General features: G+C 37.1%; 1 protein-coding gene across 1 annotated transcript in view; it reads left to right on the top strand.

The window, feature by feature from the left end:
- The window catches only part of COL19A1 (collagen type XIX alpha 1 chain), a 184,830-nt gene that overhangs the window by 26,544 nt on the left and 143,840 nt on the right, over positions 1–14,446 (top strand). Inside the window, exons 4-8 of the mRNA XM_042826945.1 lie at positions 3,512–3,635; positions 4,029–4,304; positions 5,930–6,010; positions 7,683–7,808; positions 8,357–8,419. Of these exons, the coding sequence (XP_042682879.1) occupies positions 3,512–3,635; positions 4,029–4,304; positions 5,930–6,010; positions 7,683–7,808; positions 8,357–8,419 (670 nt within the window). The remainder of the gene's footprint in view (positions 1–3,511; positions 3,636–4,028; positions 4,305–5,929; positions 6,011–7,682; positions 7,809–8,356; positions 8,420–14,446) is intronic.

Raw genomic sequence — 14,446 nt, forward strand, 5'->3', positions numbered from 1 at the left:
AGACCTCTAAGATGGTTACATCCAACCATCAACCTATCACCATCACACCTACTGAAACCCTAGTGCAATATCTAAGCATTTTTTGAACACCTCCAGGGTGGTAACTCCACCCCTTCCCTGGGAAGCCCATTCCAATACATTATCAGTCTTTTGGAGAATAACTTTTTTCCTGATATCCAACCTGAACCTTCCCTGGCAGAACTTGAGGCCATTATCTCTTGTCCTTTCACTAGTTACTTGGGAAGTTGACACCTATTTCACCACAACTTCCTTTCAGGTAATTGTAGAGGTATATAAGTATAAGGTCTCCCCAAGTTTCCTCTTCTCCAGATTAAATAACGCCAGTTCCTTCAGCTGCTTTTCTTAACACTTGTGCTTCAGACCCTTCTCCAGCTTTGTTTCCCTTCAATGGATATGCTCCGGGGCCTGATAGTCTTTCTTGGAGTGAGGAGCCCAGAACTGAACACAGTACTCAGTGTGTGGCCTCAACAGTACTGGGTGATGGTAACTTCCCTAGTATTGCTGGTTGCACTATTTCTGATGCAAGCCAGGATGCGATTGGCTTTTCTGGCCACCTGGGCACACTGCTGGCTCATGTTCAGCCAGCTGTCGACTAACACCTCCAGATTAGGTCTGGTAGGTCAGGGAAAGAGATCACTGTCACTTGTGAGACTATATCAGAAGTTTGGTGTCCAATTTAGTGCTTCCCTGGAGAGGAAAGCAGAGAAGAGCTCACTGGGATGAATCCAGTGGGAGGCCCAAGATTTTTGCAGGTCTGGAACCCGTGGTATGTGAGGAGAAGCCAGGAGAGCTGACCTTGTCAGGTCTGGGGGAGAGGAACCTCAGGGATCCTCATTGCTCCCTGCATCTATGTTATAGAGAGACCAGAAACAGGCTCCCATCAAAGGTTCATAGTAAAAGGTCAGGAGGCAATAGGCACAAGACATAGTAAACGAAATTCCTGCTAGATGTTGGTTAAAATAAGATAAATTCACTGTGTGCATGGCTAAGCACTGGAGCAAATTTCCCAGAGGATGAGTAAAATAATCTATGTCAATGGAGACTTCCAAAGCTCATCTGGACAAAGCTCATAGTAATTGGAGCAGATTTTCAAGTTACCTTGCTCGGAGCAGGAGACTGGATCCATTGGCCTCCTGAGCTAGTAAATTATTGTGTTAATCTATCTAAATTTATCCTTGGTCTATTTCTACTTACTTCTTTCCTTCGTCAGTTGACTTCACTGAAATTAGCGTAGTACCACTGGGAATTAATTTAACCTTTTGTAATTTTTTCATTTTTCCCAAAGCAAACTTCTCTATCAGCTCTAATGGTGAATCAGCTCCTCTTCCTTAATATTGCTGATCTGTACCTGAGAACTTTTTTGCTTTCAAATAATCTGATAAAAATTTCACGTAGGTTACTTTGTATTATTTGCACTCACACAGTTTTTGAGAATATTGTGAAAGAAACAGAACTTTAGAGGATTAATACCATTACTTGTTTAGATAACACTTTAAGCGTCAGGGAGGCTTGCAGTAATAGGAGACAAGGGAAAAGAAGTGTTCCATATTTACTAGAATACCTAGCAAGTCCAGAAATTACTTCCGTCTGTTTTGTAGACATGTCATACCAATCATGGTTTCTCCTCCTTTCATTTGATGAAGACTTCTGTTTATTTCTCTCCCGCAGTTGTTTGCCCTTTGCCCATTAATATGAACTCCCACGTGTCTCTTAATAAAGAACTTAACTGGGAATGCTAATTGTTTTTGGAGAGCTAAACAGATGCTTCTACAGCCAGATGTCCTGTGTAAATTACAGCTGTAAACCTGAGCTGCCGTGTCCTCAGTCTGCCCAAGATGTGGTAAACCATAGGGCCAATCCTACAATCAGATAGTTTACTGAGATGCACTTGTGTTTCAGTAACGTTCAATGAAGGTATACTTTGTAAGAAATCATAGATAATTCTCATGTCATAAAGAAAGTATGGAGTAGGATGAAATCTAGATGTAAGTACTGCAGATCCTGTTCACTTCTGCCTTGCCTTTTGACAATGAAACATCTGTAACTGTGCAACAATGCGTATGGGTCTGCTGACAATGTGGGAGAGCAGCCAATTTGGTCCTGGGATCAAAACAGGAATCAGGTGATGGAAATATGCCAAAGAAATGTGATTCTAGGATAAAGGACTTTAAGGAGGTGTTAGTTAATAAAGAAGCTCTTTGGGAGGATTTAAAGCAGGCCTCTCTTGACAGAGGGCGTTTTTCCCGAGATCCTAAGTGAACTGAAATGCGCTGCCTTCCAGGATGGTGGTGCAGTTATTGTCTTGTCAGCTGGTGCTTTTCTCTTTCCTCTATAGCACATTACTGTGTGATAATAATCCCATTTGTAGTTTTGTTTATTTCAAATGATCAGGGGATGAAAACCAGAGTAATTTTTTTTTCTTTTCTGAGTGGGGCTCTCAAGCTTCCTCCATTCTGATCTAATGGCATACCCTTTGCAGTGTAGTTAGTTGGTTGCAGTTAGTTGGGCAACATGGAGTATTGTTGTTCATTGTTCCAGATGTAAAAAAAAATCAGTGTTAACACTTTATATAGTTTTGTTTCACCTCGGTTTTAGAAAATAAATAATCAGGACAAACAAAAAACAAAAAACAAATATTGATGACACCATCTTAATTTGTTTATTTCAGAATTAGTATGTATTTAATAATTACCAGTCTGTACAGCTGAGTTGAAGAGTAATTTCAATAACATGTTTTTGAAATGCAGACTTTTCCAGAAGTTCACAGAAGTGGTGTTGTGCCACATTCTGTGATGTGGGTAGCAAGTCAGACCTGTTTTTAGAGGCATATCTCAAGTAAAAATGGGATGATGAAATTGAGCATAGCAAGACATGCATTCAGAAAGATATTCCTTATTTTTGCTCCAGTTGTTCTAATATTCAAAACATCCAAGTCATTGACAGTGGAGATTACAAGATCTAATCTGCTATTCAAAGCAGGACCAACAAGTTAGAATATATTATTATGAGCCATCTCCTGCTGAGTTTCACAAGCATCCAAGGATGAAGATTATCCCACAGATCCTTCACAAATTATTCCACAAATTCTCTGGGAAATTTATTCCAGTGTACCAAAAAAAAGAAAAATTTTGTAAAAGTAGTGTTTTAAAGTTTGTCTATATATGGCACTGATTTTGTAGCAGTTGTTTTACAACATCCATTTATAGGATCTTATGATTTCAAAAAGAAAAACAAAAAGAGAAATCATTAGGTAATTTTTCAGTCATTCTTTTAAATAAATTGAATTGCATTTTTGAGCATGAGGAAGTAGGAGGTGATGTTTCTGAATACTGAAGCCAGTGAAATTCTTTGAATGGGAGCGAGATTGGATTTCACCAGGTATTACTTCTGTTCATTCCTCTTAAAGAATGCTGATCTGTACATAAAAATAATGAAGATTCTTTTTTCTTCTTCCTCTTTCTCTCCCCCCCTTTTTTTCTTTCTATTGTAGGCAAGTATTTCCAAATGGGCTACCTGAGGAATACTCTCTAGTTGCTACATTCCGGATACGACGAAATACCAAGAAAGAGCGTTGGTATATATGGCAAATCTTAAATCGGCGCGATACTCCCGAGGTTGGAGTTGTCTTTGATTTATTTATCCTTTATTTAGTTTTTATAGGTTTTTTCCCCCATGTGATATGACAAATATAACTTACTAGATGTTTTACCATTGAATTTAGCTATAGTTTACATGGAATAGGCAGACTACTCTGAAATAGTTGATAATTAATTGTAGGAATGACAAAAAAATTAAGGAAATTTATTCTGTTAAGACTGCAAACTAGGGTAGGAAGGCATGCTTGATTTATAGCTGATATTTTTACAAACTTACATAAAAGAAAGCTTTGTATTTCCTTCTCAATGTGTTTAATGGGAGTATTTTTATTATATATAGTTTGTAAAAGTGTTTAACTCTCCTATTCTAACTTTCAAATGACCATTTCTTCTATTTCGTCTTGCTTTCAGATCTCTGTGCTTCTGGATGGTTCAAAAAAGGTTGTGGAGTATATGACCAAATCTGCCCAGGGGAATATACTACATTACACTTTTAAGAGTCGAGAAATTTATCCATTGTTCGATCGGCAGTGGCATAAACTTGGTATTAGCGTGCAGTCGGGGATCATTTCCCTCTATTTGGATTGTAATTTAATTGAGAGAAAGCAGACTGATGAAAAATTCACCATTGACTTTCAGGGAAGGACTCTGATTGCTTCTCGTGCTGCAGATGATAAGCCCGTGGATGTGAGTAGTACGAAAGAAAAACTCAAAAATTCAAGTGGTGTGTTATCCATACTTTTACTGAAACAATTGTGACGAATTATGCGAGGGGTGTGTGTGGAAGAATTCAAATCAGGTTATTAATTTTCAGTGGGAATTCTTAATTTACAGTCCTTAGGTCTTTTTTTTCTAAACAATATTTAATGCTATAGTATCTGCTAAGACAAACCTTTTGAGGAAGTGGATGAAGGTACATTTCCTGCAGCATTTGGTACAAGTAACTGACTGCAGGTGCAGCTGGCAGTTATGAAGTAGTCCCTCTCCTCCATCCCTTCCTATCAGAAGGCAGTGGACAAGATCTTCAGAATGAAATGCAAATGCAAGAAAAGTAGCTGTTGTGGGGTATTCCTGAAGAAAGCAAGCTGTTGCCTCATCTGCAGATAAATGGGGCAATGTGGACAATCCCTTAATATTATGGGCTTTGTTCTGTCCCGTAAATATTCTCCTGTTTCCTCGAATAGAGAGATCAGAGCAAGTGATTGGAAAGTTCCAGGAAATGACAGTTTGATTGAAGTATACTGACATTCCATTACCAAGATTCAAGCATTTGGCTTGAAGTTTATAGTGGCCATTTGAATGCTTCAGTTATATTATGTACCTTATACAGTTTGAGATGGAAACAGTACACTGCGGCTACAAGCTAGCACTGTAAGAGGAATCAGTTCTGTGAGATGCTGACCGCTTTGACCTGGACTCATCAGAGCTCAGGCCAAGCTCGTACTACTATTTATTTTGTAAAATTGAGCTCAGATTTTGTATGTACCGTCCCCTTATTTCCAAGCAGCATGGAGGAAAAGAAACAAATGCTTTTTAGCTTGTGTTGTTTAATGACAGAGGTTGGATAATCCCAAGTAAATGTTGGAAGTAGAGTTTTCCACACTTGCGGGAAAAACATCGTGGGTGTAAAGCTGATGAAGACAGCAAAGCAAATCCTGCACTCATAACCATTTTTCTCAGTGCCAAGTGCAAGTAACAAAAAAAGAGAATTGCAGAAGCTGTATTGTAGCAAAACTATTCTCTGTCATTAGGCTTTTCCAAGACTTTCCTGTGAATAAGTTGGTTTAGTCTCTAATATTTACAGACTTGTGTAAAAGCTGGACAGTGCAAGATTAACTAGTTAAAATTAGACATTGTTCATCCACTGTGAATTTGTAAAATAGAAATCTTATGCTCAGCATCTTTTCTCTTAGGGTGGTATAGTGGCAAGGTCCAGGTGGCCTGTCAAAAGTAATGGAAGGTATATATTACATAGAACTTGTCAAACCTTTGCATTACACTCCTGAAAAGAACATTTGCAGAGAAGATCCATTGGGATCATAACAAGACCATAACAAGAGCAGAACAAAGGACTGCAATTTACATGAAGAAAAATGAAATCTAAAGCGTGTTTCAGTTGAAAGTAAGAGTTTGTGGAGTTTGTTCCTTAAGTGAGGAATTAAGCATTTGTTGTGGGATTTTTCAATTTCTGCAGTTTTTCAGAAATATGCACTGTTTCAGAGAGAAAGTTTATTGTGCAAAAATTTGGAAATACATTCCATAGCACATTTTTTATATTGCATATTAATGTCTTCTCTTCTATTTATTAATAGATTGAACTTTACCGCATAACAGTTTATTGTAATCCAAAAGTTGCAACAGAAGATACGTGTTGTGACATATCTGCAGACCTGGTAAGTTATTTGTTAAACTAGAAATGGTATTATAAAAGAAAATATTTAATTTTCTCTTTCTAAAGTGTTGTAAAGAAATTTCAGTGAAAGTGTCCAACTCAGGTGTTCAACCTCTGAAAATGAATGTATCTGGACTCAAGGTGCATTGCTTCTTATCACTGAATCAAATGGCTTAGTGGAACTTCATTAAAAGGCACTAGGTGCTGCTAGTGCTTTTTAAATGCCTATCTTAACATTGATTAGTGTTTAATTAGTAATTGAGGAAGACTCAGAGAGCAGGAAACAAATTCACTGCCATCACTTTCACATAATTTAGGCTACTTTAATAACTGCTGTATCTGCTTTAGCATTATAACTGGTAAACAAAGAAAGCCCACGAAAGACTCCATATGACAGTGGAAGAGAAGAAAAACAGGATGGTGTTAAGGGCATATCCCTTACTTCAATATTATGACATGGGAAAACATGGGAAAACGGATGTATTGTGATTGGCAAAAGCTTCATTATAGTACATAATGGAAGATGTTCATTTAGTCTACAGAAATGCTAGTAGTTATATGTGTGATTGTTTTGCTAAATTAAGCCTGTTTGGAGGGGAACTGGGGGGGGAGGGGGAAAGAAAAGCAAATCCCTCAGAAAAACAAAACAAAACAATGAACAGGTTAAAATATTGGTTTGTTAGTTATGAACAATCTCTCAGAAAAGGCTTCTCTTAGACCATGAGCACTATGATCTTCACTCACTGAGAATACTTTGTGGGAACTGACAACTGATTGGTGATCAGAAGCATAAAAGAGACTGAATCTAAATTATCTAAGGAAATCTCAATTTTAAGTAATAAATTCTTGTTCAAATATACTTCAAAATATATTCCTGTTCATAGCACAGGCTTTCTTTTGAATTTATAGGCTCATGGCTAATTGAAAAGAATGAATTTTTTCTGTAAGTTTTACTTTGTACATGGAAAAAAATATTTGCCATTATTATACAGAAAAGAAAAGAAAAAATAAACCCTAACTATACATGAACATAAGAAGAACATGGATAAGCTTTATTGATAGCATCCTAAATGTTCCTTCAGCTATGAAGATAAAAGCTCTTTGTTTCACTTGCATGTCTTATATTGAAGGTATAAAAATAATGGAGTACTTGCTGATGATTTTCATATTGAATTCAGCATCACTTTTTTTTATTCTTTTTCATTACCTCCCTTACCAATCATAAGAGCTAAATTTTTCGTAATTTAGGGAAAATAATTATTCCTTAATCACAAATTTCTACACTAAGAAGTAAGTCATGTCAGAATTTCTTTGACAAGAAGGCACACGGGAGACTTTATTGTGTCTTAATGAGAGCCTCTGAATATTTTTTCCCCCTCATCTTTTGCTTTCACTTTTTATAGTTTTTGGAATATTTCTTCCTATGTTTGGCTCTTTAGGAAGAAAGAATTGAGACAGTTCTGTTTTGACCAGGACAGTTTTCAGTACAGAAGGATCATAATATCTAGACTTCATTTTACTACAGCTTTTTCCTTTGTTTGGCAGTTGTGGCTTTTCTGTAGCATGGTATGTGCAGTAATATTAAAACAAAGTAAGTTAAAATAGCACTTGGCTGGTATTTATCTATTAACAACAGTGGACCAAAAATCAGACAAATCTTGTTTTTATTTTAGTGCCCACATGAGGATAGATTACTTGCTACTACTTCATCACCAGAGTCTGTTCATGCCAGCAAAATATACTCTCTTCCAGGAACACAGCAAGAATCTAGAGACAGATGCCACTGCTTTCCAACTAAAGTATGATGTTTTCCCATTGCTTTTTAATTCATTATTCTACTTAATTCTGCTAGGTATTTAAAAAATAATAATAAAAAAATAGAAAGCACTTGAGTTCCTTTCTATAGTTACTAAAAAATGTTAGACTATTATATATCATATATTATATGTAGACTATTGTATAAAAAATCTTAGACTATTATAATGCACGTGTTTGTATTTTACAGTTATGAAACAGTACATTCTAGATTTAATTTTAAAATTACAGTTTCAGGAGGCTGTAAGATTTTGAAGGATGAAGACAAACAAAAAGCAAGGATCAGTAGTAAAAATGAGAATTGCTACTAATGTATTAGAGTAAATATAGTGTAAATATTTTTACTTCAGAATAGATTGCTTTTTACATACTACTTGTTTTAAATCCTCTTGAATGTGGTGCTATATTTATTCCAACCCATTTGTTTTGTTAGGCTTTTGTAGTTAAGACAAAGTATTCAAACCAATTATATATTTTGGATATGCTTCTTTGTTGATTATTTTTGTTTTGTTGTGTTTTGTTTTAAAATCAGGGAGAAGCAGGATTACCAGGAGTTCCTGGTTTGCCAGGCCAGAAAGGGCATAAAGGTGAAAAGGTAAATAATTGCATTCTGTATTTCTTTCTCTTTATTGTGGCATTCTTTCTCTTTATTGGATAGAAACTTTCCAGGTTTAGTTATTCCTGAAAGGTATCTATTTTTATAGAGGTTAAATCCTTCATCAATTGGTGCCTCTTAACATGAGCCAGCAGTGCGCTCTGGCAGCTCGAAAGGCAAATGGGATCCTGGGCTCCATCAGGAGAGGGGTGGTCAGCAGGGACAGGGAGGTGATTGTCCCTCTCTACTCGGCTCTTGTGAGGCCCCATCTGGACTACTGTGTCCAGGTGTGGAGCCCTCAGTACAAGAAAGACATTGAGATTTTGGAAAGAGTCCAGAGGAGGGCGACTAAGATGATCAGGGGGCTGGAGCACCTCCCCTATGAGGACAGGCTGAGGGAGTTGGGCTTGTTCAGCCTGGAGAAGAGAAGGCTGCGGGGTGACCTCATTGCAGCCTATCAATACCTGAAGGGAACCTACACCCACGAGGGGAGTAAACTCTTCAAAAGGGCTGACAACAGCAGGACTAGGGGAAATGGATCCAAGTTGAAGGAGGGAAGATTTAGGTTGGATGTTAGGGGAAAGTTCTTTACAAGGAGAGTGGTTAGGCTGGAACGGGCTGCCCAGGGAGGTTGTGGATGCCCCGTCCTTGGACGTGTTCAAGGCCAGGTTGGACGGGGTCCTGGGCAACCTGATCTGAATGTGTATGTTTGGTGGCCCTGCTAGGCAGGGGGGTTGGAACTACATGATCCTTGAGGTCCCTTCCAACCCAGGTGATTCTGTGATTCTGTGTGATTCTGTGCCTGGTTCTGTGTGTGTCCACTCTGCCATATAGCCCAGGTCTGTTCCATGCTGAGGTCCACTCCTACTCAAGAACTCCAAGGAACGCAGGGGCCATGAAACAAGCACAGATAAAACACTGATAGTGTATTTTCTGCCTCTCACTTTTATCCAAACACAGAGTAGTCATGTATGTTGTTCACAACAAGGATTTCCCTATGATATGTATGTATTTGTATAGCACTGTCAATGGCCAGAATCCTATGCAGTGGACTAATTATTTCAGTGATCAGTAGGAGGCTGAGAATTCACTAATATGACTTCAGCACTGTATGTTGTTTGTCATCACTCTTAATTACTGAAACTTTCTTAATTTTAAAAAGAGAGGAAGCTGACATTGGCAAACTCCTGAACAGTCCAGTTGATACACCTTCCTTGGGCATATTCCTTGTTTTTGCACTGTAGAGCTTACTGTGACATTCCTGTGCTATTTGGCTTGGAGGTTTCATAGTAATGAAAGTCAGTCTATCATATAGTTTTCCCTTTATACTCCGTTGCCTAATATTGTCTGAAATGTTTTGGATAGGAAATGTCTGGAAATGTGTTTTTATTGCATTAACAGAAGTGCCAACTTGAATAAACTGCTGCAAGTCAGCAAGAAGTACAAGCAATACCGCAAGAGTGTTAATGTAGCTGTTAGGATGGAGTTGTCCTATCCACCATCCTGCATTACAGCATGCTGTTTAATATTTGATCTGAAATAACTTGTGAAGACTTCGAGCACTGTTCCTAAGATTGCACTGCTGAAACTGGTCCAGTTCAGAAAGGGCTTATCTGCACAGCAGTAAATGCAGAGTAAATGTCTTGATAGTGTCTTCCCTTTCCAACTCCTTCACTCCCCTCCAGTCCACATTTCAATTTTGATACTACTTGTATATTTGAAGAAAGTTCAAATTGTTTCTTCAGCCTAGCTGAGCCTAGAAGGATTGCTGATAGCCTGCAAACTTAAGCACGGGTTTTTGCTGATCCTGCATATATAGCACAATTATGTAAAGTTAGCCAGTGTGGGCTACCAAACCACACTGTTGATCTGAAAAGCAATGAAACCCTTCAACTGCTGTGCATCCATCACTGATAGCAAATTGCATTAGACCATGTCTGACATGGTTGGTAAGTACAAAGTACATATTATTTATAAACTGATATAAAACTGAAAACTGTTAAGTATTAGATTAATGAAAAATAAACCTTTCAAGATTTAAACAAATAGATGTGGGGTAGGTTTTTTTTGTTTTGTTTTTGCTTCTACGTTTGTGCAAGTTTTCAGCAACACTCTTGATGGTGGCATCAATAATTAAAGATGGACAGGCAGTACTATAGTCTTTTCCAGATATTCAAGAGGCATTATTACGTACAGGAAAGTAACAGGTTGTGCTTAGATGTTTTGTAATGTATTTCACGTGAAATAGGAGCTTACTGAGGATTTTGATGGCCAGACCAATTGGAAAGTGAAAGAGATTTCTGTAAGTTTACTGGTAGTTCTTCAGACTTTGCTTCTCACTTTCTTCTTTTTTGCTTGTAGATCGTATTATTAACATCCAATCAACTGTATTTAAATGTTCTTACTTGGATGCTGTTATGACAAGGATAAGTTACTGTTTTATTGATGGAATCTCTCAATCAGACTCACATTTCTTTCTCTTTTATTTTATCTCATTCCAATTTCCCACCTACCGTAATTAAAAGTATGACTTAATTTACATGTCTTTTTTCTGTGATGGGATTTGTAAGCAAGTTTCTGCAGACTCAAATTGGTGTTAGGCTGTATTTAAGCCCCACCTCAAATTGCTCTTCAGTCTACCATAACTGTTCCTTCAGATCAGACTCTGTTTTGCCTGTTCGGGAGTATCTACGTTTTCACTAGGACAAAGCATGATATCTGACAAGCCATGTTTAGGCATTTTGAGTTTAATTATTATCCTACATTCCCATACACTTTACAAATTTCATCTTAATACTTTTGAACAGAGACAAAGGCTAATGAATGTTTATTCACTAGAATAGGCATTTATGCAAATTCTTATGCACCTCTAGCATAAGTTAGAAGCTATTTATAGCAGCATCACTGATCAAAATTATTCCACTTGTTTAAAAGACCGTCCTATTTGAATCTCACCTTTCATTATGGCTTTATTCTGGCTTATCTGGTTAACAACAATGCCCACGGTGGAGGAGTTGGAAGTAAATGGTGTTTAAGGTCCTTTCCAACCCAAGACATTCCATGACTCTATGAATCACTGGGACATCATGATGACAGTTCTTCACTCAACTGTACAAATATTCCCATTGGCTTTGAAAAAGTGCTTCTGAGGTGGAGAAACTGCTCTATTTAAAGTCTGTCTTCCCTGCTAAAAGATCAGACTGTTTGGTACCACACGACTTACTTCATATTTAGAACAAACAAACAAAAAACTTTGAAGGAAGCAGAGCAGTCCCTCTCCCTTTTATTTCCTGTGCAAGCTTGAATTTAGCAATGTTTGCTCCACAGGACTTTACTTGCCTGGAGATCTGTATTTCCCAGCTATCAGCAGCAGGGGACAACCTCCTGATCTGTGATGTCTGAATAATTGAGACTTAGAAAGTCGCAAGGACCAACTTTGCTGTTTATTTGTGTAAGCCCTTAAAACACGTACGTCAGCTTTTTCCTTCAGGTGAAACTGAGAGGCAACAGTTGTCAAGTGTATAACTTAGGTTATCCTTGAACAGTATTCTCAATTAATCTTACAGTGGCTTAATTCTCAGGACAGTATACTTCACAAGTTTGAAGTGCTTAAAAGTCAGGTGGAACTATCCTGTGATTTAATACATTTAGATATATGTTTTGTAGAGGTAGGCTTCCACTGCTGCTCAGCCAGGTGAGAAATGAACCATATTTTCTGTTCATTTTTTTTCTACTACTATAGCATGGTATATAGCTACTTAAAAATATATTTATTGCTAGTGAAAATCACTTAATCATGATGTCAAGGTTCTGTTTTATCCTCCATATGGAGAAAATCTTCAGAAAGGTGGAATATGGATGGTAGTAATTGAAATAATTATACAGAACATACAAACCATTTTTCTCTTTTGAGGAGACTATGGAATTAAGTGTATATTAAGTAATCTTTGCCTCCACCCCCTGAAGATTTTAAATAGAAAACCAAAGAGATTAAAATTTTGATTATAATAATAACCCATTCCAAGCTGTGTTAATAGGTCATTTGTTAATGCTGTAAGTACAGTAGGGAGCAAAAAATCAGAGGCAAAGTGCTTTCAAACACTGAAGTGCCTATTGATGCACACACATTGCTATTGAAGTGTGGTTCATTAATTTGTATTTTAATTAAAGAAAAAGATGTTTAAAATGCTATTTTGGGCTTGATAGAAATAGATTTATGCAATAAATTTATGCAATAAATTTATGCATATGAAAATACTTGTAGCAGAATGATTAGAAAAAATAACTTTTGGAGAACAAATAAGGCATCTCACTGCTCTTTCTGCCTGTTTTCTTCACTAGTTTTCCTTTCTTCAGTCTGTATCACTCCTCATAACCCAGGTTTATCTATTTCCATCTTAGGCATATTTATTACATTACAGTCTTCAGTATAGTTCATTTCTGATCTGATTTTAATTGCAGAGGTTATTGATAGACTCAGGGAGCTCGAGGCTGAAATGCATGAAAAAGATAAATTTCATGGGCAAAATATGACTGGCTGTCAGTGATAACAAAGCGAATTTCCCAAAATCAGAGTACTTATTAAATTTTAATCTTTTAATGCGCAGAAGAAAATACTTCACAGCCACAGAGAACAGGATCTTTTGGCAGTCCCACTTAATGTTTTAACTGTCTAATAGCCCAAATTATCTAGTTGATATGAAAATTTTCTTAGAAAATGTCTTAAATATTTACCTCTTATCTTCGTTATTGCATACATCTTTCTAGTATTCATCTGATTAGGATTAAGGATGGCAGTTCAGGTCTTCCTCAAGAGATGTGGAGAAGTGGTAATGAGTACTCAACACTCTGAGGTGCTCAGAGAGTTGAGGGCTGTCATCTCCTCCCCAGAGCTGAAGCTATCCCAGAATAGCCGTAGTCAGTGGGCCCCATTGTAGGGGATAACAAGCAAAACAGGGCTTAAGCCTCTCTGCTAGGTCAGAACACAGCCAGGAATTTCTATGAGGAATCTAGCTTCTACAACAATGCCAGGGAAACACTAGAGTGATGCCACAGAAAGAGAACATTCCCAGTTCATTCACAGAATTATTGAGGTTAGAAGGGACTTCTGACATCACCTGGTTCAATGTCTTTACTCAAGCTACTCTTAGGGATTAATTTTCTTTCTCATCTTCGTCAGCATCTCTGAATTTGAGCTGATTCTACACATCAACAAAAAGTCCCTAAGTTGGCACTTTCCAAGTCCCAGTACTTCTATAACAATTTATAATCATGAGAACTTTTTATCTGTCTGTGCAACTACATTTTAATGCTTTCTAGTTTATGTAATTTCTCACAGGGACTACCTCTGATATTGATTACACAGGTGGCAGATGTAGTATAAAGCTTCCATTCTTTATGTTACACCCTTTGCATTTCTCTATATCGTTTTTGGAAGTGTCTACAGTACACTGTCTACACGTAGCAACTCTCTGGGGTCTGCAGATATTTCTTTTTTGATAATGATATATATTTTCTTATCTGGATATTTTTGATGCTACTGGCATGTATTCTTTATGCAGAGATGAAATCCAGGAAAGCTAATTTTCCTTATCAAGTCTTTTAAAACTTTGGCTAAGGAGTCTTTTGAGAACTGATATAGGCTCTTCATTTAATCTGAACTAATATGTCCTTTTTGTTGACAAGAGCAATACTGTAGCATTATGTGCTTTAGGCCATGTTTGTGTCATTCTTTCTATTAATGAAATGCAATTGCTTTTATTTGAGTAATAAAATCACAACCTGGTTAGAACAGAACACTGCTGAGAATATTTTACTGCTTTCAAAGTTTCTTGTAGACTTTCTTTTCTAGATTCAATATCACAGTGTCATGTTAATTCCAGTCCATGTCACAGTGTAAATGTATTTGAAATTATTTGGTCTCTTAAATTACAAATTTATATTGTCTTAAAGCTTTTGGGTTTTTATGTGGGAAAGGGAAAGGTCTGTAATTTGTCAATTATCTCTGTAATTCTCTCTACATCTCCA

Source organism: Centrocercus urophasianus, unplaced genomic scaffold (genome assembly GCF_019232065.1).
Source record: "Centrocercus urophasianus isolate 14NV4802_14NV808 unplaced genomic scaffold, USGS_Curo_1.0 seq_10, whole genome shotgun sequence".
In the NCBI taxonomy this organism is placed as follows: domain Eukaryota; kingdom Metazoa; phylum Chordata; class Aves; order Galliformes; family Phasianidae; genus Centrocercus; species Centrocercus urophasianus.